Source organism: Salvia hispanica, chromosome 3, assembly GCF_023119035.1.
Source record: "Salvia hispanica cultivar TCC Black 2014 chromosome 3, UniMelb_Shisp_WGS_1.0, whole genome shotgun sequence".
Lineage (NCBI taxonomy): Eukaryota > Viridiplantae > Streptophyta > Magnoliopsida > Lamiales > Lamiaceae > Salvia > Salvia hispanica.
In genome coordinates, this window is record NC_062967.1 from 5,892,404 (window position 1) to 5,914,576 (window position 22,173).

A 22,173-nucleotide genomic window follows, 5' to 3' on the forward strand; every position below is an offset into this window, starting at 1 on the left:
TATTTTCATTTTTGTAATAATCCATTTTCTTTTGTTTTTCTAATAAGAATTCTACACTTTATAGTTTAATGATTAATATTTTTGTTGCTTTAAATACTTGATAAATACTGTGAATGAATTTTTAAAATATGAATAAATGTTTTAAATAATGCAAAATTGTTTGATTATACTATTAAATAAAATTGTTTATAGTTACATCACAATATCACATAACTAAGATACTATTAAAAAATTTCCTAGCAAATTAATTAATTTCCTAGGAGATTTGGGGGACTCACATTGTAAATTTCTTTTCATCGTCTTCACCTCAAAACCCCACTGAATAGAAAAAAACCCTCCGCCGCGAAGGAGCTCTGCGCAGAAGAAATCATGTCGTCGACGCTGCTGGAGGTGACGCGTGCCTCGCACGAGGAGGTGGAGCGTCTCGAGCGGCTCGTCGTCAAGGATCTCCAGACCGAGCCGCCGACCAACAGGGACCGCCTCTACCAGAGCCACCGAGTTCGCAACATGATTGAGCAAATTATGGACACCTCTAACAAACTCGTAAAGTCTTAATGCGCTTATGCAATGTCTCAGTAATTTTTAGCGATTGATTCGGTTTGAAATGAGATTTTTGTGTTTGTTTGTTGTGGTTATTTTTGTTCCTAGGTCGAGATTTATGAGGACAGAGACAATGCGAGGAAGGATGAGATTGCAGCTCTTGGTGGACAGAGTTCGACGTCGGCGAATGTTAACGTATTTAGTGCATTTTACGATAGATTAAAAGAGGTTTGTAATTCTAGGGTTGTATGGTGTTTTCTGCTATTTCGTGGATGATTTTTCATGGTATAATTTGTTGGTATGCAGATAAGGGAGTACCATAGGCGGCATCCAGCTGCGCGATATGTTGACACTACTGATGAGTATGAACATCTTCTCAAGGAGGAGCCGGTCATTGAGTTCACTGGGGAGGTTTGTTCTTTTGATTTTTAATAATTGAAGAACAAATACACTAAACAAATATACTTGAAACTAGAAACTTTGGGTTTGAATTAGTATATGAAAGTTGAAAGGGCAATGTTCGATGGAAATGCTCTTTAATTGTCCCAGTTTTGAACTATGTTTCTTAAAAGAGGATATGTCATCTTCACATTGGATGTTTTCCTTAGAAACCTCACTTGTGATCCTGTAAGCTAGCAGACTTGCAGTTTTATAATTATCATTTTTCTTGATTTTATTTCAGGAAGCCTTTGGACGGTACCTTGATTTACATGAACTATATAATGAGTACATCAACTCCAAGTTTGGGCAGCAAATTGAGTACTCTGCTTATCTTGATGTATTTTCAGATACAGGGAAGATGTCAAGCAAATTGAAGTTGACCAGGTATATAATGATTAATTTATCTGGAAATGAATGCTACAAATAACGTTGCATCTGCTCTTTTAGCTGGGGCTGGCTGGTATGTCTTTGGACCTCTCCGGCTGCCTTGCATCCTTCTTCATCTGCAGATGTTAAACACACAAATTTGTTAAAATAGTATTCATTCTGTATTGTTTTGAGACCTCCCCCCAATTGAAAATGAGATAAAGTTCCATGTTCTCTGTCATCCATCTTGCTCGCTGTTCATCCCTTTCCCTTGTTTTGAACAGACAATACCGGGATTATATGCAGAAACTTCTGGAATATCTTATATACTTTTTTGAGCGGACAGAACCTTTGCAAGATCTTGGGAGAATATTTTCAAAGGTTAGCTTCCAAACTTCTTGTTATTTAGTCCAATACCTTGACCTTTTGCACATTAGATGCCATAAACTCTTTTAAATATGAACTATGCCAACTTTGTTATGGTTTCCATGTTTGATCCCATGAAGGAGTGTGTGATTAATAATTGATTGGCCTTTTGGTTAACTTCAGTTCGCTTTAATATCCGAAAGCCTTTCTCTTTGGCAGGTTGTTACTGAATTTGAAGAGCTATGGACTAGCGGACTGATTCAAGGATGGCAGAGTGAGAATCATGAAAATGGGAATATCAAACAGCACGAGGCATTGATTGATCTTGATTATTACAGTACAGTTGAACAACTAATGGAAGTAGGACCTGAGAAGTTAAAGGAGGTGTGACTGCATTTCATTACATTTGTTGCATTCTTCTTTAGCCAATATTAGTATTATGCTGTTTTGAAGAAAAATTAATGAATTGGCATGTATTTCTGATGGGTTGCAAACTTGCAATGTTTGTTCACGTGAAAAGAAAAGCTTAGGTGGTTGCTGGTATAAAGCTATATATCAGTAAAAAAAAAAGTAATGCCTTCTGCATAAGCCAATAAAGGGAACTGGTTGGTCTGCCGAGTAATGATTGGGGTATCTAAAAATTGTGAAAAAAATTTGGGTGTGGTTGGAGAGGTTCAATCCCCACTAACCCACCCCTGGATCTGCTAATGCATGTGTACCTTTTAATTCATTCTACACCTGTATCGAATTATAATGATCATTTTGTTTCCAATTAATGACGCTATTGGTGACTGATAACTGTTTTAGGCATTGTCTGCTCTTGGTCTGAAGACAGGTGGTACGTTACAGCAGCGTGCAGAAAGGCTTTTTCTTACAAAGGTTAGTTAGGGTGTAATAATCTTATGAACTTCCATTATCTTATTGTTCACTATATTTTCCTAACCTTAAAAAATTTCTTTTTCTGATTATACAACTAGTTTTTTTTTGTCTTGTAGGCTGTAGCTTATAGTTACTTCTTTGTTTTTGGGTTTATGCTTGTGATCTATAACAATGGCGACCCTCTGTTTATGAATTAACTGCGTTTTATGCATGCCGCTGATCTTATCAATTTTCTTTGCTTGCAGCATACACCACTTGACAAATTGGATCGGAAACATTTCGCCAAAGGCTCACGCAAACATGAACAAAATGGTGGCGGTGTGGCTCAGCAACCAAGTGAAGATGCGAAAGAGATTGCGTTGATGGAAGCAAAGATGAAAAAAATGTGTGACCTGTTGCATGAGGTATGCTCATGCTTGTCTCCATTCCTTTTGCTCATACCCTTCCCATGCACATGTCATGTGCATACTCTCTTATGTCCACTTACATTTTTATGGACTATAAAAGTAATCACATGATCGATGAACTCACTTGACTTCTTGTTTCTTGACTTTTTGCAGACGATTGTGCGGACTAAAGAAAATATTGAGAAGAAACATGCATTGACTTATGATGAAATCGTACAAGAACGTGAAGAGGTACTATTTCAAACTCTGTAAACTTGCCCCTTATAAGAGTAAGAGAGCATTGTATATATGTGAACAACTTATATAGGGGAAGAAAAGAAGCCTTCGTGCACAGGGAAGTAATTGGTAAAATTGCAAAGGACATTTAGATTGGGATTTATGCATGATTGCATTCCCAAATATGGTTGATCTTTAGAACTCACTTCTTTAATGAGCATTCGGTGCTCCAGTTCTGAATGTTGTCATCTTATAAAAATGTACAAGTCTAATTATCCTTATATGATTCATTCCATAACACTTCGGAGTTTGGAGTCAGCTGACACATAAAACAGTTTTTAACTTCTTATTAGAAAGATTGGTTCCACTTGTATCTGGATTGCATATAGATAATAATTTGACTTTTATTTGTATCTTGTGATCAGGATGAAGCACAACCCGAGTCTGAGAGTGACGATGAAGATCAACAGATTTACAATCCCTTGAAGTTGCCCATGGGATGGGACGGAAAGCCAATACCCTACTGGTTGTATAAGCTTCATGGGCTTGGTCAGGTAATCACAATTTATGCTCACAGTCTGGTGTTGATTATATACAATGCCTAGAAGTAATTTATCATGCACATGGGTTACTTTTCTTGTCATCTTTTCTATTAAAGCACTTGTACGGAAGGGTGTTCATGTGGTTTATTGGTAAGTGCTGACAATCATATCAAATAATTTTGACTATTGAATTTTTTTGAATGTTCATAATAATACTTCACACCAGAATTCTGCTGCCATGACTTGTTATAACCTTGTTAGTATATTTTGCTAATCCTCACAAGAACTCGTGAATGTTATCAGGAGTTCAAATGTGAGATATGTGGGAACCATAGTTACTGGGGTCGCAGAGCCTATGAACGCCACTTCAAGGAATGGAGGCACCAACACGGGATGCGATGTCTAGGAATCCCTAACACCAAGAACTTTAATGAGATAACATCAATCGAGGTACACTTCATAAATATTAATCATGTACTGCTTGTATTTCCTCGTTGATAATTGTCTTCGAATGGATTTTGCTATTGGAGAGGGTTTTGTTGTGTCCACATAGGCAATGGCTTGGCTTAAATATCATTTTAGGTTAACCCTCCACATTTTTTATCAGTGTCTGTTTTATGAATATGCTGCGGTTTGATATTACTTGTATATCATAATGTAGGAAGCAAAACACCTTTGGGAGAGAATACAAGAAAAGCAAGGCCTTAATAAATGGCGCCCGGATCTTGAAGAGGAATACGAAGATCATGAGGGCAATATTTACAACAAGAAGACATATACAGATCTGCAACGTCAGGGTTTGATATGAGCAAACTACCAAATGCGGCTTTTGGAGTTTATCTATGGTTCTCACACAACTACATCTCAGCAGAACCGTCCAAGATTCTTTGGCTTCCCTTCTTTTGGATAAAAGTTTTATCATATTGATTGGAAGCGACCCTAACTACTTGTGTGTAGAGGCTATCTTGCTGTATTATTGTTTTTTCTTAGCATGGATTAGAATGACGCAGGTCATGTATGTAGCATGTAATTTTGCTAATGAAATTTTGTTATTTTGTTTCACAAAGCTTCCATCTACTCTGTTGCATTGGGTTTGGAATATTTTCTCAAACAGTATCTGGCTGAAATGCCTTTCTAATCACAATTGTGTATATTTATCATATACTCTAATTAGAGCATTTCAAAGTTCAATCATTTGGCGTTACAGAACAATTTCCTTCAATCCCAAACTGAGGCTAGTAAAATTTTCTGCATTATTAAAAGCCTAACTGTCTGTACATTACAAGTGCTTTTTGATCAACAATTTTGTACCACCCTCGTGAACAACACAGCAGAACCATTCACACTTCGAAGGACAAGCAGCCTAGAATCTACGTAAGTGCCACATACGATTTTCGACGGATCGAACAGTTCAGGCGGAACTTGCATTCTCACCTCGCGAATCACATCTTGCGCGGTTTTTATATCTCTTGTCAATGGTTCGTCCAGACTCATCGTGATATCAACATCAGACGATACAAGTTTTGCAACAGGTAGACTCGAAGGGAATTCCTTTATAGGCATAATCTTTCTCCACTTCTTGCTCGACAGTTTTTCTAGAACAGAGTCGCTGATATCCGGTGTGCTTGGACGGAGTTTGGTGGACATTTCCTCCTTTATGTACAATCGCTTCCCGGCCCTCAGCTTAGAGAGAGAAGTCACTTGTAATCTTCCACTTGTTCCGGTTTTTTCGTGGGGCCAGTCATTACCAATACCTGGCATGACTGTGAAGCATATGTCTGATTCCAACGAAAAAGTTGCATGTGGCTTGGCGAGTTTACAGACATTCAAGTGCACATCACCGATGAGGAGACGGGTTGGAGCTTGTCGAAGGGTCAGCCCTATATGACGGCCTGTGCTGTAGAGGAGACGCCATTTACCAGGCAACTGATCCAACCAATTCTGCAAGCAATAATTTAAAAAATTAAACAGTGTAAATTGTGAAATCTAAGTCCCACATTTTTGGCAACATCAAAACCCAATAAAAAAATATCAGCAAGTCACAGCTAAAAGGATTGACCAGCATAGGGTATAGATTGAAAACTGTTCAAGCATGATATTGATAGGCTTGTAGTCTTGTATAACTAGCGGACTTGGTCGGAAATTAGTTGTGGCATGTGAATTGGTATTAACTTGAGGAAATTAGAACAGATATAAAAAAGCAGATTGATTTGCACAAGAAAACTAGAAATTGCGGTAAGAAAAGGATAAGTAGCTAAGAAACTTCTTACCCTTGGCTTTGAATGAGGGTTTAGCATCTCCACTAGCTCAATGAAATGTGCAATTCTTTGTCGCTGAAAAGTTAGTACAGATACGAGATTAATAAAAACTGTCTGAAGTACCAATTTTCAGCGTGGTTCATGCATTTAAGTAATAAAATTGCACTGATTGACCCAAATCCTTATTTATGTAAATGAGGAAAGATTGAATCGGATAACATGTCTATTAGTAGTAAGCGAGATTCCCAAACAAAGACATTTGCGCATTCCTTCCCAGCTATTCTCCATTGATCATCAGACTATTTCAACATCATAAGAAACACAGAGTGCGATAAGATCTACGCACTAAATAGTCCAGGGCCTTCTTTAGAAGCTGAATAAATCCACCTGATCCTATGTTATGTGATGGCCTAAGTTTATCACTATATTAGAGGATGTTCATATCAGGGCTGGAATACATAACGAGAGTTCCAAAGCTGTTAGTTCAAATACGCAGCCAGAAGAGAAAAGGAAAGACCACATTCTCAGTGATGAACAGAATCTCTAAAAACAAGAAAATATTAGAAAACACTAAAGATAAGCTAGCTAATTGCTTAGGTTATTATATGATCACACATACAAGAGTGAGAGAGGGAAATTTCTGAAAACCTGCTGTCTGCCATAAATGTATTCCTCAATAATTCGAACAGCAGTAGAACCCAGGCTCCATCTAATCATGTCCATTGTTGGATCTACACGCCATCTTGGTCCACACAAGAAAGGATGTTTCAGTGCATCTAAGCAACTGCGGAAGCACAACAATAGAACTATTAGGAGAAACCGAAAAGAAAAGACAGTGTTCATCATATTCAGCAAACAAGAAGACTAGTTCAGCTTCATTCCCTCAAAATCTAAAATTGTCATTTGATATAATATTGAAGATATTTTCATTACGTCAGATCTAGACCGCAGTGACAAATATCCAGCTTACCTTATTCTCTTTGACGGTTTGGTAGCAAGGAGTAAGGACAACAAATTCCAACCAGTACCCCAGTTCCTATCAAGTATCTGCAATAAGTTTTGTTCATCACCCATCTTGCGTATGGGTCAAGGGTTCATTAAGTGCCAAACAAAAAAACTGCATTTACTTGGAATCCATCATTTTCCAGAGAAGAATTCCTGCTGACAGTATGCATCAGAAATTCACGCAAGCAGGAAGGATCATTTCCCTGAAAGCCCCAGATCCAGAAAAAGGATAAAGCACTTCAGTTAGAAATTAGAAAATCAAACTAGAAACAAGATATGGATGAAGGAATTACCTTCGAAAGGAATGCTTTGAACCTAGCAAACATATTCGGATCCATAAGGTCCCTCAGAACCATTTTAGCCATGATAAATCCAACACATCTTGCAAATATTTTTGAAAAAGCATATTTAAAAAATAGATAGTGATAGATGAAAGCAACGAAAGACGTATTAGATACTTAATATGATACCTCATATCAAATGCAATCATCATTTTTCGCCTGTCAGTGTAGCCGTCGACTTTGCTATCATCTGCTGGGTTGCAATCATGAAAATAAGCAGCATTTCCCAAAAGCCCAACCTAAAGGTAGCAGAGTAATCAGAAGAACATACAGGGGTTACCCAAACAAGAAAAACAGAAATATTCTTTACATGAATGGTATAGAAGTAGAAGATATAATGTCATGTTGATTTAATGCAGCAAACAAAGGACTCACACCAGAAACCTGTATAATAAGTATTCTTTTCATGCATATTATTTGTTATACTCACTTTGATATGTCCGTCAACAGGGCTGATATGCAAATTTTCAAGTCTCAACTCTGTATGTGCAAGTCCATGGCTGTGCAGATAATTCACCTAGTTCATTATTGAAATGTCAAAAACCATGAGCCTTTAATAACTTGAACACAAGGCAAGGGTAAATTTCATACTCCAATCAATAGATCTCGCATTAAAATTCGAATAAGGCGTAACTGCCGAGAAACTGCTGGCCCTCCCACTGTAACGTCACCAACTCTCCTGACAGATTCCTCATCCAATGCAATAGTAGCTTCCAACGTTGGAAGCCAATCTGATTGTTCAAGCCAATGTCTCAAAGACAAACTGCCATGATACTGTACATAGACAAAAAGTAAATAAGAAAAATGTAGGGTAGGGGAAAAGATCCTTGGCTTGGTCATTTATTCCATTCAGACATGAATTGCTATTACCAGTTACACCAATGAAAAGTCTGTATCCAGTAATAGTCATATACTTACCAGTTTTCCTATATTATGCAATTCAAATACTAGCACGTAACACATTTATAGAAGACTGAATTAATTTAGCTATTATAAAGAGCCACCTACTCCATGAACTAGAACGAATGAATCACTATCATCAGTTGTGGATGAGCAGACATAGCCATGAACTTGCATCGAGTAAGAATGGTACATTAGTCTTCGGCGGACTAGTTTCTTTAACACCTATAACAAAGTTATAAGAGGAACATTATAAACCAGATAAAGATAATTAATCTCAAAGATTCACAGAGCATACCTGAATTGCACGTTTTCCCCTACGCTTAGCACCAGTACTAACCAGCCGCCTAAGTACCACTCTTGTGTTAAAAAGTGGACTGCATAGCCAAAAAGAAACAGCATTAGAACTATTAAACCTTCACAGCATTCCACCAATAATTAGCTTGAACAAACTCCACCAATGAAAACACACCTACTAGGTTCCTTCACTGTGGCTTCATAAACTACTTCATCACCCTGCAGAACAAAAGTAGAATTCACCATGTTTTGTAGTGAAAAGCGAACTGATACAACATCAATTGTATGAGACAGATATACATTTGCAGTAAGATTTTCACATACCCTATTTCCAAGACCAATACTAACTCGATCGTGAATCTTGAAATCCGACATCTTGAACTTTATCACGTGACTAAAATCACCATCATCATCCTTGGAGCTACTCACACTAGCATTCTCTTCAGATTCTAATTCAGGCGTCACATTTCCTCTCGAAGCAAAGCACCCAATTTTCAACCTCTGCTTGTGGAGGCTCTTATTATCTCTCAAAACCACAGGCAAAAACACTCGTCTTTTCGACAAATTGCCACTTCTCAAAAATGGCACATCAGCAAAATCAAAAGAAGACCTCGAGCATACTCCCGCACACAACGCCATCAAAATCAATTCAAACGCAAACTCTCGTCAACTGCATAAAACCACATATTGAGCTGAATCAGTAAATTCTCAGCTCAAAACACAATCAATTCAATATCTCAATGCTTAATTTCACAAACCGAACAAAATATTAATTCAAAACGAGCTAATTCAAATTCCACCACATGTCACCGCCAAAATTAACCGATCACGCCATACTATTAATATGCGTGAATATAATAATATACGCTGTAAAATGAAAGTAATATAGATTGTGTATAGTGCCGAAATTGTAGGCAGGTTCAGCAATGGTAAATTACCGGTTTATGGCGGTCAATTCATCAAGCCGCGATCAAGGATTGTTAGAAGCGCGAGGTGAGAAATGAAGGGGAAAAAAGAGTAAATAAATAAAGAGAATGAGATTGAGAGAGGCGTGTGAGGGATGCGTGTAAGGAAGCGTTTGCTGTGTTGCGACATGAGCCTTTCGCGAGTCTACGTCGGCCTGCCTTCATTTTTAATATCTCACTGCAGGAACCGCATGGGGGTTCACTGTAGGTGAACCTTCTCATTTTCGGTTGAATTTTTTGGTGTATATCTATTCAATTAATAACTAAATTGATTAAGGGCATCGTTATTAGTAATTATTAAGTCAATCATATGTAGTATGTACTATACTTATAAATGATGTTTCGGCTTTCTTTTAAGACCTCTTTAGATGTAATTATTAAGTCAATGATATGTACTATACTCATGAATGATGTTTGGGCTTTCTTTTCTTACGTGTAGACGTAATACACGTATCATATTTATATTATTCGCATATCATATTAACTTTTCAGGTCATGCCTCAAACACTACAGATACTAATTTTAATTTCAATGTGGGACGTAGCACTAGAAGATCTTTTTGTTGCTCCCAACCGAATACACTATATGAAGCTTTAGTTTTGGAAGCCTCTGCTTTATCGGTCGATGCTTTGGGGAGTTGGCGGCTAACCAATCCCAAGCCAGTGGTTTTGCTCGGACTGAGATTCAGTTGGATGAGAAGATTGGCCGAATGGTGGGTTGAGTGGATCGTCATTGAGCTTATGTGGGTCAACTCCAAGACTTTAAGACCATGGTCTGCGTTTTATAAAAATCGAAAAGAAAAGATAATGTCCATCACAAACATTTTTTTCAATAAATGATGCCATATCATTCTTGAACTACATGCTTCTTACTTGTGATTCACACAAAACTGCATCAAGCTCTACCCTCTATTGAGCAATGACCATTATTTGTAACCCTCTAAACTGCTCTCAAAATAGGGGAAAAATTACATTTTTCTTTGAAGCAAAAAAAAGAAAGAAAAAAAAACTTTACAAAGTTAGTAGACTGATTGGTGAGGTCTTCTGCAAAGAGGAAACAAGTTAGAGTTCCTTCAAAGGAAACAATGGCTATGTCGGCGTAACCTAGTTCATGAATTTTCGACAACTTGGAGCGTTACACATGCAGGGAACTTTGAATTCTTCAGGTTCATCAGGATCAAACAAATAGTCATACCTGCCAAGATGCGCCAAAAAGTAACAGTTAAAACTCTAGCTGTGTCTTATGAGATATAAAAAGAGAGGGAGAGCGAGAGAGATACGTTAATTCATCCCCAGCAGGCACATTCATCTTAGCAATGAGTACAATTCTGCTTTCGCCATCACCCACACTCATTATCCTCGCATAGCAGTTGGGCATACACTGGAATGATGATCATTAAAAATCAAACAAATGCAACAAAAACAGGACAAACTTGCTAATAAACTGGGCACAGTAGCTCTTTTTTGAGAAAACTTACTGAGTGGTTTATTAACCGAGCGATGTTTCCTGCATCTGTGGCATCTACCACAACTTCTTCACTTATTTTGAATAACTGAGCAGATATAAAATTTAATTAGTACATGTCTGAAGTGTAACTGTGGGTGTGGGTGGGGAAGGGAACATATTATGTCAAAAACAATCAAATCTAGAAAGAATCATCTCACATAGCAGTCTTTTCCCTGTGCTCGATATCGAGCCTCTCTAAGATCTGCAACGCTGCGTCTGACCTGCTCACCACGATATTCAACAACCTGACAACCAAATGAAATTTAGAGCCAAATCCCTCATATAATTACTAAGGGGGATTTGGTTTGAGTGATACGATAGATTGATAAAATATGACTTAAGATTATTTGAATGTTAAGATGGTCCTACAAATCTCCATTAATCAGTCCATCATAGTAAACAGTGGATTTGATTGGATAATTTTTTATAAATCCTCCCTAGCACTCAAAGTAAATGCCCTGTTCGTGATCTGTGCTACTGGAAGACGACTAGTAGACGATGTATTCTTCCTATATCTCTTCTACAGTCTTGACTTACTGTAAATGAATAAATAGTTAAGAGGAATTACCATTTCTCCTTCCTGGATGTTCCTACGTGCAAACAGGCCCCATCCATGTATTGCAGATCGACCAAAGCACACTTTATCTTTTTCCGTTTTCTGGATGCATAAACAAGTATAAATGACGTCACATGTCAACCTCCAGACCATCACTAGAAACACATCAACAACTTTATATTACCTGTAAATGATGAAGCCGTTCTCTGAAAGTGGAGAAGTTAGGCTTCTCTATTTTCTGTTTCAGAAGGTATAGGAGTTAAGTAGAAGGCTTTCAGTTAAGAAATAGATAAAAGAAATAAAATTGCAAGGTTGATGAAATTTACTCTGTTTGCATTTAAATTCAGTATTGCACTCATAGGATGATGACGAGGCCCCATAATTTGGTGAGGAATGGCCTCCTTTCTTGTCTGCTAGCAAGCAAGAATATGAAAGAAAGATCAAAATAGGATACATAAAATTGTTATAACTTGTCAAATATGCATAATGAAAAACTATTGTTGCATGAACCTTTTTTGTTCTTTTGTAGACGCGACATCTGGCGGCGGAAAATGGATCCACCTCCTCAGTATCTTCTGGAGAAGGTTCCTCAAGTTTCAATCTGCTAGTTGAAATTAACCTTGCTCCCATGTGTCTTTTACTTTGAAGCAAGCTTTTGGTAGAGAAAGTCCCCTTTGGGGTTTCTACAATCAAAACTGTATCTGGATTGGGAGCCCTACACAACAAAGGTGGAAAGAGTAATGATGCATCCATACAAGGCAGGACTCAGCATAATAACCACCAAAGCTATTACTATATTAAAAGAAATACGCAAATAGTAATACCTGTGATAGGCACAGTATGAAACCATTTTCGTAAATTGTTTTCCATTCTTCTCCAGGCAATGCAACTGCATTTTGCAATACACTCAGTGAAGAATTGCATAATATATTCCCCTGGAATCCAATTAATTTACTGCATGAACTAGCTCAAACACACAAAAGACATGAAAATTAGTCGCTTCTCACCTCCATGCGATACCCTGCTCTTGACGCGCACATTGCATGGTAATAGGTGGAACACTTGCAACATTGCGTACAAGAACCGTGGATTTGTTTGCAAACCACACAGATCTGCAACATAAATAAACATCCTCATTTAGTAAGGAAATAGTAAAAGATTTGGTGAAGTATATTAAAAAATCTGCAACAACATCACCATCAGGTTTCAGGTAAGGGCAATGTATAAATAACTAACCAAACAGAACAACAGAAGATATATATTACCATGGGAAAACTTGAAACATGCCTAAGAATAATTAGGTTCATGAGTTGTAGAAACATTACCTTCACAAAAGAGCTTGAAGGAATTCTCAATATTCCAAGGGCAGGCTCCATCTTTTCATCACTTGCAAAAGAAACTTCAGGTTGAAACCAAGCACAAGTGATGTGAACCCACAAAGGAGCAATGTCCATAGGCTTCAAAGCACCCCCTATTTTGGAAAATACATATAATGGTAAAAAATTGAAGGTTAGTCAGCTTTTTTGTACTTTTCAATGGAGATTATATTTCCCTGGACAAGATATTTATTGAGTTACATAGTATATTACTAGAAAACAGAATCTAGGTACTTGAGATGTAATTAACTTCATTGGTTATTTCTCCTCTTTGTAGTAAGTACCCTGACTGGATATTTCGAGGGGAGGGAACAGAATATCAATTGCTTGGCAAACTTTTCAAAAGAACATCAGATGTATCCTAATGCTTTCCTCTTTCCTTCTATAAACTTTTGTTTCTAAATCAGAACAACTCACCAACTAATGACTGCCACTAACCAAACACTTATGCATAAAATTTCCCAGTCAGCGGTTACACTGGAGTTGAATTCCACATAAAGAAGGCCAAAACAAGCAAAACGTACATATTTCCAACAAATTTAAGTTAGACCATGATATCAACAGACAAAAAACCAGCAAGCGCTTATGATTTAATGATTTTATTTCTAAATAAGGGAAAGCATGTGAGAAGATTCACACCTTTCACAGGACAGAGGCAACATTCCCTCTCAATATCAGGTGTTTCGCAGGCTCTACAGACCCATGAAGTAAAATCACTAACATGTCTTGCTCCATAGCATTCTTGATGAACGGCTATTTGACATCTGAGAGTATCAATGAAAAATCAACCTCGCATTCATCACAAGGAGTACGTTTGAAGAACATACACGTATTTAACAGCAAAAAATGGAGCCAAGTTGGACATATACCTAATACAAATAATAATTTTGTTGAAGTCCCAATCTTCAACCCAACGACATACTGCACACCTTTCTGTTGTCCACTTCGCACAAACAGGTTCATAGTGCTCTATCATGTCAAAAACAGCTAAGTTATAATTCGTGCATCAGTGGATAGAGCAGCATATATATTTCAACAGAACATGAGCATTAACGCAGAGCTTAGGAGCGAACCTTGTAGGAAATTCAGCAACTTCTGCTTCCGCACTTTGAGAGAAGGCCGCTTGACAGATTTAGCAGGAACAAGGCTACGTTCATGGCATTCGGCCATCTGTAACATCTATTAAAGGAAATGACCTTAAAAATGGACGTGTTTGACACAGTATGTCATGAAAATTTCAATAACAATTAAATAAGCAAATCTTCTATCAGCAATCCCCTAAACTGGATAACTTATGCATACAGCTACAACCCTTTCAAACATGCTCCAGGAAAATAGACAGAAATTTGAAAGACAGACTAGCTTTGAGAACACACCCATTGCTCAAGAGGCAGCAAGGAGCCTTTCACCCTGACACTTGATTTCCAGTTCTTCGTTTTCGATCCCGTGTGCCGTTCCCATTCACTAAGTGCCTGCTTCTCCATTCCACAACACCCACACTTGCAAACAACTCTGCAAAGGGTGAAAAGATGGAAATGTTGCTTTCAGAAAATCATAGGACGTGTAAAGTATCCAGAGTAGATGAAAGTGGAAACATAACTAAAACTTACAAATGGAGACTTGGATAGTAAATTCCCTCAACACCACAGCAAACGACAGCAACCTTGTCAGGCAATGCAAATTTGCCATTCTTTTTCTTGTTTCTGCACCAGAGATCATTATTCTCAGAATTGGGGCGACAAAAGGATTTTGAATTGCAGACAATACAAAACTAATACAGTAGAAAAAACAGAGCAAGCATAACTTACTTAGACTGCAAAGTTTCGGAATCAGATAGCTCAAAATTGAACCTAGCTTTGCATTCAGGGCAGTAATAATCACTTGCTGCCAGATCCTGGAATCAGAGAGAGTTGTTTCATAAAACAATAAATTTCAGATCCTTGAAATTGTGAATGCAGTGCATGGAAGGAGACCTTGAAATTTCTTTTCGAAACTTTGTCACACTCTGCATGGACCCAGACTTTACAACCATTACATCGCACCTGATATTTTTATGAGAAACAATGATTAGGAGAAAATAGCAACCACATATCAGAGGACATATCAATACAGATAAGCTACCAAAAGCTTAAACATAATATTACCCATGTTCCATTATCCGATTGGTTCCGAATCTTTTTGCATATGCCACAATAGTGTTTCATTTTTTTCAACTGAAACACGAAAGAAGCAATCATCAGTTAACTAGAAAGACCTGTAGATGATACTGGAAGATGACTTAAGAATGCAGCTGAGTATAGCGAGCAACAAACCCTGGTGCAAGAAGTACATAGACGATTGGTACCAGGAACTACTTTCTTTGACAAGTAAGGAGCAAGGCTTGTTCCACATGCTTCACAACATTGTGATTCTTTCTTTAAATGAGCATCCTGCTAGGAAAGATGATATCTTCTTAACTTTGTGATATTAAAGCAGGCAATTTTAGTATTTTCTATAAATATATTTACTAAATTGAAACACAAAATTAAATTGAACAATATTTGAGGAATGATCGGAGCTGGGCCAGACGTCCAATTTCCACACAAAAAAAAAGTAGTACAGGATGCATGGAACACTAACAGGCGAACCAAATCATCATATGATGAATGCTATCAACACACCGGTTCTGCAGAGCTGCACTGCTGATCCTGATTTAAACCAGTAGCCTCAAACACCCGTCTCCTAAGAGAGTGAGGATAGTGCGACTTGCCAGCTGCGGCACTGATTTCAACCATCAACATCTCGTTGAAGCCATTTTCAGCTAGAAAAGCCTCCTCTATTGCAGAACGAAGATCACCAGGCTTGCTATCATTGAGTTCAGTCTGCCCCTGGAACCTACGGCAACAAAATTTACATCGCTTCCAACTCCACACACACCCACCACCAATTGAGAGGGGAGAAACAAAAAGGGGGTACAGGGGAGAAGAAAAAAACAAAAATAACTACCTGTCCACGTAGTCAACAAATGGAAATATCCTCCCGCTTTTAATCCATGCATAGTCCTGCCCAAATAAAAAAAGGCGTGCCAAAATAAGTGCATGCAATCCCACCAACCATGTTCTTTGTCACAAGCAAACATCTGTTAGGTATTACAGTGGGAAAGCCAAAAAAAGAACATAAAATACGAGCACATAATTTACCCTTTGTGTTCCGTTGCCAGAATAACCAAAGAACATTACGCAAACTGCACCAGCAATCCGATAGTTGAACACTTGCGTTGGCACCTGCAACTCATGATTGAGCACGATTGCAGGCCAAGCAGGACAATGCTTCCCAGGTATCGCCCAAACTATATCACCTTCACCAAAATCTTTGGTACTATACAATCTATCAATACTAGACATATCTATACACTCATCATCATCATAACCATCTTCATTCCTCAATTCCGCAATCTCATCCACAGACAGAGGCGAAAACTTGCGGCATTCGCTCTGTTTCCTAGGAACGTTCGCATCGCCGCGAATCCTGAGGGGTTTCGAGCTCGATTTATTGTCCTTCTGTTTCACCGGAACATATTCTGTATCCTCTCTAACAGCATTCTTACTCTCTTTCTTCCAATTATCGAGAATCGAATCATTGAATCGTGAAGGCAATACCTGGACCCTCCCTCGCGAGGTCCTCACCAGCGGCGGCCTTGATACCTCCTTCGATTTTGACGTCTGCTCAGACCTCGATTCCGAAGCCTCGCCGCCGCCTCCAACTGGAGCCTCCGCGGCAATTTTTTGAACACCATAACCATTGAATGGAATTATACCGGCGGCGGCCTCTCCAAGGAGATGCAGAGGAAAGTAATGATTGGAAGTTTTGCGTTTCTTCCGATTGACCGATAAGTCGTCGTCATCACCGGCCGAGTCACCGACTCGGCACCGTTTCATAATCGGCATTACCGTTTTCAAGCTCTTCTTCACTATCATCCTCCTCAAAAACTCCCAATTCACTCAGTTGAAAACCCTAATTACGACTACAAACTCCAGCGGCGTAAGGAAGCTCGGCCGGCAGTGGAACCGGATAAATTTCCGGCCTCAATTGAAGGGAAAGTCGAGGAGAGAAGCAAATTCCCGGCGTTGAGGGAGCAGTATCGGAATAGGGATCTCTGGATGAAGCAAGCGAGACCTTTTCTCTCTCTAACTGCAAGTCGATGAGAGAGAAAGCGAGATAGGTGCGCTAATTTTATATACATATATATACACGGAGTGTGTATGTATATAATTCAGCACGTTTTATTATTATTATTTTGGCATTGTAATTGATTGAAGATAAATTTTGGTGGAGCGGCAGAATTTGGAATTGTATTTGGATTGGAATGTATAGATACAACAAATTGTACGTGTAGTTAGAGAAACGAAGAAGCGTTGGTGTGTGAAGTGAAGATTCCGCGTTGTGATTGTGATGGTGACAACCTCGTATAATAGACAGAATTTCTATGGTTGTCTCGATTGTAGTTTACGTATGTTTTTTTTAAAAATTTTCTGGTTCTCTGCAATGATATGTGAAGAAGAGAAACAAAGTGTAATGGAGAAAGAAAGAAATTTTCTTTTAAAATATATATTTATTTTTGTAGAGTACACAAAGTTGATCGAGTAGATTCAATTGGTCTGGCGCCAACCAAATCCAAAGTTGGTTGAGTTTTTCCTATAAAGGAAAGGGTCGAAGAAAGCCTCCGGCCTACCTTCCATGGTGGGGTCGCTGTTTAATTTTAAAAACCGAATTTAATGAAGTTTTTCAGCTCACGGTCCCAAACCTGGATCGAGGCATCCGCCATTGTAAGTGTGCGTGTGCGTGTGCGGGTCGAAGGATGCATGAGTACTTGAAGAATGGATTGTCTTTAATTTTTATGGTTGGGGCTCGATTTTAGAGAGCAATAATTGATGAGTTTCATTTGAAAGTTTTGCCATCGTTGAACATTTCTTCGATTAGTACCTACCTACTACTAGTATTTTTTGGGGTTATGGTATTGTACATCTGAAATCGAAAATAACCATATTATTGGGCTGCCGCTGCGAAGGAGAACGACTCGCAGCGGAGTCGGCGCAGAGCTTGTGGGTGGCCGCCCGATTCAATAATTTTCTTTATTACAATTACTCATGGATATGAAATTCACTGACAATTTGTTTTTAATAAAATTTGGTTTAATATTCTTCCATGATTTTAAGGTTACGACTTTAGAAAGAGGTAATCTAGTTACATAATTTTGCTAAAACAGGAAATAAAAGAAAGATCCATTGACCTTTTTCTTCTGGGTCGCGATCTACTTGGTCAGGGGTTAAAGACGATAGTTAAATCTCATTACGGTTTATTAGTACCTACGATGATTCAATTATTTTAGTATAGTAGAGTATTTTCTAGGTGGAGATAGTTAACAGTCTGGTTAATTAGTTAGAGATTGAGTCAGAAGTATAAAGGCAAAATGGATGAATTGATGCCTTTATCCTCTTATAATGGCTAGAAATGTTTCAGGTGCGATAATGCTATAAGGATTTAAGAGCATCCACAACAAAGGGGCGCGGCTCGCTCTGTTGTGGGGGAGGATAATGGAGTGGAGGCAGCCGGCGGTTCAAGCACACCCTAGTTAAAAAGATTGAAGATGAGAAACAAAAGACGTTATTTATAGTGTTTATGGAATTATTAAAAAGTAGTACTCCCTACATAATAATCTAAACGAACATTTGATTTAATCTACAAAGGCTAATTATTGTCTTAGCTGAGCTGCTACGCCAAACAAACAAATTAAGCTTATTAGTATTCCTTACACCACCACCATCATCTTCATCTTGTTTGCTTCTTCACTACATAAACTCTAACAACTACTCACTCTCTCCTATGCTTCATAGCTTCTTCCCAGCTTCTGTTTCTTCCGTCTTTGCAAATCTTCCTCGAACTCTCGGCTGGCTATCCGCCAGAGCTTTCCTGCAAGCGTACTGCAACCAAGCAAAGCAACAACTTACTACAACGACCAATGCTGGATCCAGAACGAAACTCATAGGGTCGGGAGGGGAAGGCAGATGTGGTGCATCACCATCACCGACAATAGGTGGTGGACGAAGAAGAGAAGTGAACTCCTCAAATGCAACAAATGAAAAGGGCCTTTTGGATTTACCTTTATTTTTCTGCCAAAATTTCTCTTGGACTTCTTACTCCAGTATCTTGATAGCTTCTCCCGTCGGACCTCAGAAATGCAACTGCTCATCACTCGCACTTGCCCCATTGGCGATTCGACGTGGTTTATGCTACCATTACAAAGAGCCTGTCATCAAAACTCCACTGTCAAGAATCATCTATACGTCTCAACAGCACAACCAAGAAGGATCGAAAATGATGCTTGTTTCAACCAATTTAATTCAACTTGATTGATACCTTTATGTCTCCTTCACTGTATGCTCGTCGCATCCCATAAGCAGCTTCGAAGTCTTCAACTGCAAAATCAAGAAAGCTGGGCCTCAGGGGAGCCTCATGGACGTCGTTGTCCATCGATCTCAGACAACTGGAGCTAACACTCTTCTGAAATGAACATTCGACAGACGACTTCTCATCTATCAACATCTTCTCATCACTAGTACTCTTGACAGTAGGGATGTTGATGCTGAGGACTTCAGAGAGCGGAGTTTCGTTTCCTTCCTTTGCCAAAATATCCTTCCTGCACTCGTAGAAGACCTCGCTGAGGAGCTGCCCACTCTCAATCGACGACTCAACGTCCGACACACTCAATGACTGAGGGGAGATGGCATCTTCTCCACAAGAGATCATTGATATGGCAACTGTCATAGGATCAAGGCCCATGACAGGCTCCTCGATAACTGGTTGGGGGGCGTTGAACAGATCTCCTTCACCCCAGATGTTGTCATCAGAGACAGCAAACGCCTGAACGTAGCTGTTTGGTGTGCCCTGCAGCAAGTAGCATATCTCTGAATCAAGTTCAAGAAACCACCGCATATATATACAAGCATGGTAGCCGATAAAATACGTTATAATCAAGCATTTTTACTGAAATGCGTAACGTTTCCAGTATCTCAATAGCCACAATACATTAATAGATGATATCATATATCAACAGAAAACTCCCAAGTAAACAAGAAATAACAAAGGAGAGAGACCTAAAATCAACTATCAAGCCCACTGAAACTGGCCTACCACAACAAAGTGGGAAAAGTTTTTTGGCCATATAGAGAGAGAAGTTGTTGCAAGGCAGTTCTAGAGTCTAGACAGCCTAAGCAATATGTATGCATTACAACATAGATGAAAACCAGCTGGCAAAATCAACACGGCATATTCATTAAAGAGGACCAATAATGGTTCTTCGTTTACCCTCGTGGCCATGGTGACTCCAACACAACCTATTGGTTGGAGGAGAAGCGACCAGTAGAGCTGCGCTTACATGAAGGAATCAAGCAACGACGAGTGACTCGACCGCTACAAGTTGTCACCTACTACTAATTAGAATATAAACTAAGATTAAAATAACCTAGCCAAGATACTAATTCTATAAGCATCAATTACATCCTACAAAACAATTTAGCAGATGAAAAGACAAGAAACAGTTAGATCAACCCTTTTTCCAAGGAAACAAAGATATTTTCATCCACAAACCAAAATTCCTTAAAAAAAAGCACAATTTTGTTAAAAAAATCCCACCCTTTTCATCATTAATCGGCATAAGTTGGTCGAAAAGGGGGAATCCAGAGCCACAAGTTGGCATGAAAAGGATAACATTTTCACGAAAAAGACTTGTTTTTGTGCAATGATATTCGAGGTCTATTTATATCATGTGTTCTGGAAAGAGGAATTGACAAGTTTGTGAAGAACACGGAACTAATGATTGTGATATTATTCATGCTCCAATATTTATGTCTCAACTCCAAATGCTTTCCATTTATGCTTAGTGGGAAATTAGATTCAAACTTAGAAATTAGGTTTGCCTTTTTTGGTTCATGTTGGTCAAGTTTTATAGCAACCAAATGGGAATTCTTGCCGCCTCCATGTTAAGACGAGGTTGAAAATGTCACAATTCAATTGAATCAACCTATGTTTTGGAGAAACATAAAAATAGAAAAGAAAAGCAGAATGAAGATATGAAACCCCCAACAGAAAAGGGGGAAAAGATCAAATTTTTGCAATCTTTTTTTAACGCAGAGAAGAATTCAAGAAAATGGAAAGATTAGTTACCGATGAAGCATTGGGCTTGTGAGAGCAGCCAAAGTCTTCAAAGTGGTGAACTTCTTGAGGGAAGTAAGGGTGCACTAGCGGTGCATACATTTACTTCACTTGTCTTTCTACCTTTTTCAAAGATGAAAGAGATAGAGAGAGAAGTGTACTTGCAAGTAGTAGTGTGAGAGAGCTGCTTTAATGGAGGGAGGTGGGCTTTTATAGTTGTCGACACAGAGAGAGAGGAATCTGATTTGGGAATGATGTTTGATGTCTTTCATATTAGGAGATCGAATTTTGCAACAGTAAAACGAAGGATGAAAATTTTAATTACAGTTATTATCAAACTTTGCGCAACTTGAAGACTTGAATTAGCCAATAGTTAAATAATTTAACTAAAAAAACAAAAAATGTTGTTTGGAATTGTTAATTGATTTTTGACAAGGTGAGGTTGAAGTTCCGCAATTTGAACTCAATAATTGCAATTAGCTTCAATGGAAACAGGATTGTAAATGAAGAGTTGTACATTTTCTCAACTTGATGGACTGATTTTTCATATTTTAAGATGACAAAATATGAAAGTGACAACTGAATGACGACAACAAATAATGTTTTAAAACTCATAAATGAAGCCAAATTATATCATTCAGATCTAACATTGTACCTAATACCATGAAATGGTGCCATTTATATCATTCAGAATCAGACACTCATTATTTCTATAATACTATGTTATAAGTCTTGACCGTGTATAAATATTAAATATTTGGATTCATTATTGGATTAACACAACCTGATCACAATTATTATTAATAATATTGAGCTACACACAACCTTTATTTTTTTGCAATTGTAATACTTGTCGTGTGACATTCATCATGTAAAACGAATTTCGCTATAGTAAATCGTTTATATGGATTGAAATATGGTAGAATATCAGATATCACTTGTTGGAAAAATTTGAGTGCTGAAATCATAAAATTGATAAATTATACTCCCTCCGTCCCAGATTTGTAGTAACATTTTGCCAT

General features: G+C 38.2%; 4 protein-coding genes across 9 annotated transcripts; 1 reads left to right on the top strand and 3 right to left on the bottom strand.

Annotated features, from left to right (window-relative positions):
* The first annotated feature begins 279 nt into the window (after positions 1 to 279).
* LOC125211169 (splicing factor SF3a60 homolog) lies at positions 280 to 4,819 on the top strand. The gene is made up of 12 exons (XM_048110877.1): positions 280 to 543; positions 649 to 768; positions 847 to 951; positions 1,223 to 1,365; positions 1,632 to 1,728; positions 1,933 to 2,097; positions 2,521 to 2,592; positions 2,838 to 2,996; positions 3,153 to 3,230; positions 3,641 to 3,769; positions 4,061 to 4,207; positions 4,419 to 4,819. Exons 1-12 carry the CDS (start codon positions 370 to 372, stop codon positions 4,563 to 4,565), a joined length of 1,536 nt encoding a protein of 511 aa, XP_047966834.1. The 5' UTR covers positions 280 to 369; the 3' UTR covers positions 4,566 to 4,819.
* Positions 4,820 to 4,978: 159 nt separating this feature from the next.
* On the bottom strand, positions 4,979 to 9,654 carry LOC125211168 (probable plastid-lipid-associated protein 14, chloroplastic). 2 transcript variants are annotated; one of them, XM_048110875.1, is made up of 14 exons: positions 9,497 to 9,654; positions 8,883 to 9,228; positions 8,734 to 8,777; positions 8,560 to 8,638; positions 8,370 to 8,486; positions 7,953 to 8,135; positions 7,792 to 7,878; positions 7,491 to 7,600; positions 7,314 to 7,401; positions 7,143 to 7,223; positions 6,986 to 7,062; positions 6,664 to 6,799; positions 6,028 to 6,090; positions 4,979 to 5,698 (listed from the first exon to the last, which is right to left on the bottom strand). In XM_048110875.1, the coding sequence occupies exons 2-14, from the start codon at positions 9,195 to 9,197 to the stop codon at positions 5,054 to 5,056; spliced, it is 2,025 nt and encodes a 674-aa protein (XP_047966832.1). In that variant the 5' UTR covers positions 9,198 to 9,228; positions 9,497 to 9,654; the 3' UTR covers positions 4,979 to 5,053. The 2 variants fall into 2 exon arrangements, with proteins under 2 accessions (XP_047966832.1, XP_047966833.1); XM_048110876.1 differs by lacking the exon at positions 9,497 to 9,654 and adding an exon at positions 9,317 to 9,432.
* A 676-nt stretch (positions 9,655 to 10,330) lies between these two features.
* On the bottom strand, positions 10,331 to 17,180 carry LOC125214676 (histone-lysine N-methyltransferase ATX4-like). 3 transcript variants are annotated; one of them, XM_048115797.1, is made up of 23 exons: positions 16,141 to 17,180; positions 15,947 to 16,002; positions 15,622 to 15,835; positions 15,274 to 15,390; positions 15,106 to 15,174; positions 14,935 to 15,003; positions 14,770 to 14,855; positions 14,572 to 14,664; positions 14,338 to 14,473; positions 14,035 to 14,140; positions 13,831 to 13,930; positions 13,601 to 13,725; positions 12,911 to 13,056; positions 12,593 to 12,697; positions 12,410 to 12,474; positions 12,096 to 12,300; positions 11,912 to 11,998; positions 11,770 to 11,823; positions 11,598 to 11,687; positions 11,188 to 11,274; positions 11,001 to 11,075; positions 10,803 to 10,903; positions 10,331 to 10,717 (listed from the first exon to the last, which is right to left on the bottom strand). In XM_048115797.1, exons 1-23 carry the CDS (start codon positions 16,915 to 16,917, stop codon positions 10,627 to 10,629), a joined length of 3,054 nt encoding a protein of 1,017 aa, XP_047971754.1. In that variant the 5' UTR covers positions 16,918 to 17,180; the 3' UTR covers positions 10,331 to 10,626. The 3 variants fall into 3 exon arrangements, with proteins under 3 accessions (XP_047971754.1, XP_047971752.1, XP_047971753.1); XM_048115795.1 differs by having other exon boundaries at positions 15,274 to 15,393; XM_048115796.1 differs by having other exon boundaries at positions 11,912 to 11,995; positions 15,274 to 15,393; positions 16,141 to 17,179.
* Positions 17,181 to 18,588: 1,408 nt separating this feature from the next.
* On the bottom strand, positions 18,589 to 21,367 carry LOC125208927 (two-component response regulator-like APRR9). Of its 3 annotated transcripts, none has more exons than XM_048108457.1 (4): positions 21,164 to 21,367; positions 19,358 to 19,885; positions 19,101 to 19,247; positions 18,589 to 18,921 (listed from the first exon to the last, which is right to left on the bottom strand). In XM_048108457.1, the coding sequence occupies exons 1-4, from the start codon at positions 21,251 to 21,253 to the stop codon at positions 18,829 to 18,831; spliced, it is 858 nt and encodes a 285-aa protein (XP_047964414.1). In that variant the 5' UTR covers positions 21,254 to 21,367; the 3' UTR covers positions 18,589 to 18,828. The 3 variants fall into 3 exon arrangements, with proteins under 3 accessions (XP_047964414.1, XP_047964415.1, XP_047964416.1); XM_048108458.1 differs by lacking the exon at positions 21,164 to 21,367 and adding an exon at positions 20,633 to 20,754; XM_048108459.1 differs by lacking the exon at positions 21,164 to 21,367 and adding an exon at positions 20,306 to 20,542.
* Between the last annotated feature and the right edge of the window lie 806 nt (positions 21,368 to 22,173).

Excerpts from the sequence above, each read along its gene's own strand:
- LOC125208927 (XM_048108457.1), bottom strand. The coding sequence starts at position 21,253 with ATGTATGCACCGCTAGTGCACCCTTACTTCCCTCAAGAAGTTCACCAC. Across the intron at positions 19,248-19,357 it reads ACAGTGAAGGAGACATAAAG|GCTCTTTGTAATGGTAGCAT; the intron begins GTATCAATCAAG and ends TTTTGATGACAG. Across the intron at positions 18,922-19,100 it reads ATTTTGGCAGAAAAATAAAG|TACGCTTGCAGGAAAGCTCT; the intron begins GTAAATCCAAAA and ends GCTTGGTTGCAG.
- LOC125214676 (XM_048115795.1), bottom strand. The coding sequence starts at position 16,917 with ATGATAGTGAAGAAGAGCTTGAAAACGGTAATGCCGATTATGAAACGG. Across the intron at positions 13,057-13,600 it reads TTGCCTCTGTCCTGTGAAAG|GGGGTGCTTTGAAGCCTATG; the intron begins GTGTGAATCTTC and ends TTTCCAAAATAG. Across the intron at positions 11,999-12,095 it reads TCTACAAAAGAACAAAAAAG|CAGACAAGAAAGGAGGCCAT; the intron begins GTTCATGCAACA and ends CTTGCTTGCTAG.
- LOC125211169 (XM_048110877.1), top strand. The coding sequence starts at position 370 with ATGTCGTCGACGCTGCTGGAGGTGACGCGTGCCTCGCACGAGGAGGTG. Across the intron at positions 769-846 it reads TTTACGATAGATTAAAAGAG|ATAAGGGAGTACCATAGGCG; the intron begins GTTTGTAATTCT and ends GTTGGTATGCAG. Across the intron at positions 952-1,222 it reads TCATTGAGTTCACTGGGGAG|GAAGCCTTTGGACGGTACCT; the intron begins GTTTGTTCTTTT and ends ATTTTATTTCAG.
- LOC125211168 (XM_048110875.1), bottom strand. The coding sequence starts at position 9,197 with ATGGCGTTGTGTGCGGGAGTATGCTCGAGGTCTTCTTTTGATTTTGCT. Across the intron at positions 8,639-8,733 it reads ACAGTGAAGGAACCTAGTAG|TCCACTTTTTAACACAAGAG; the intron begins GTGTGTTTTCAT and ends TTGGCTATGCAG. Across the intron at positions 7,063-7,142 it reads TGGAAAATGATGGATTCCAA|ATACTTGATAGGAACTGGGG; the intron begins GTAAATGCAGTT and ends AACTTATTGCAG.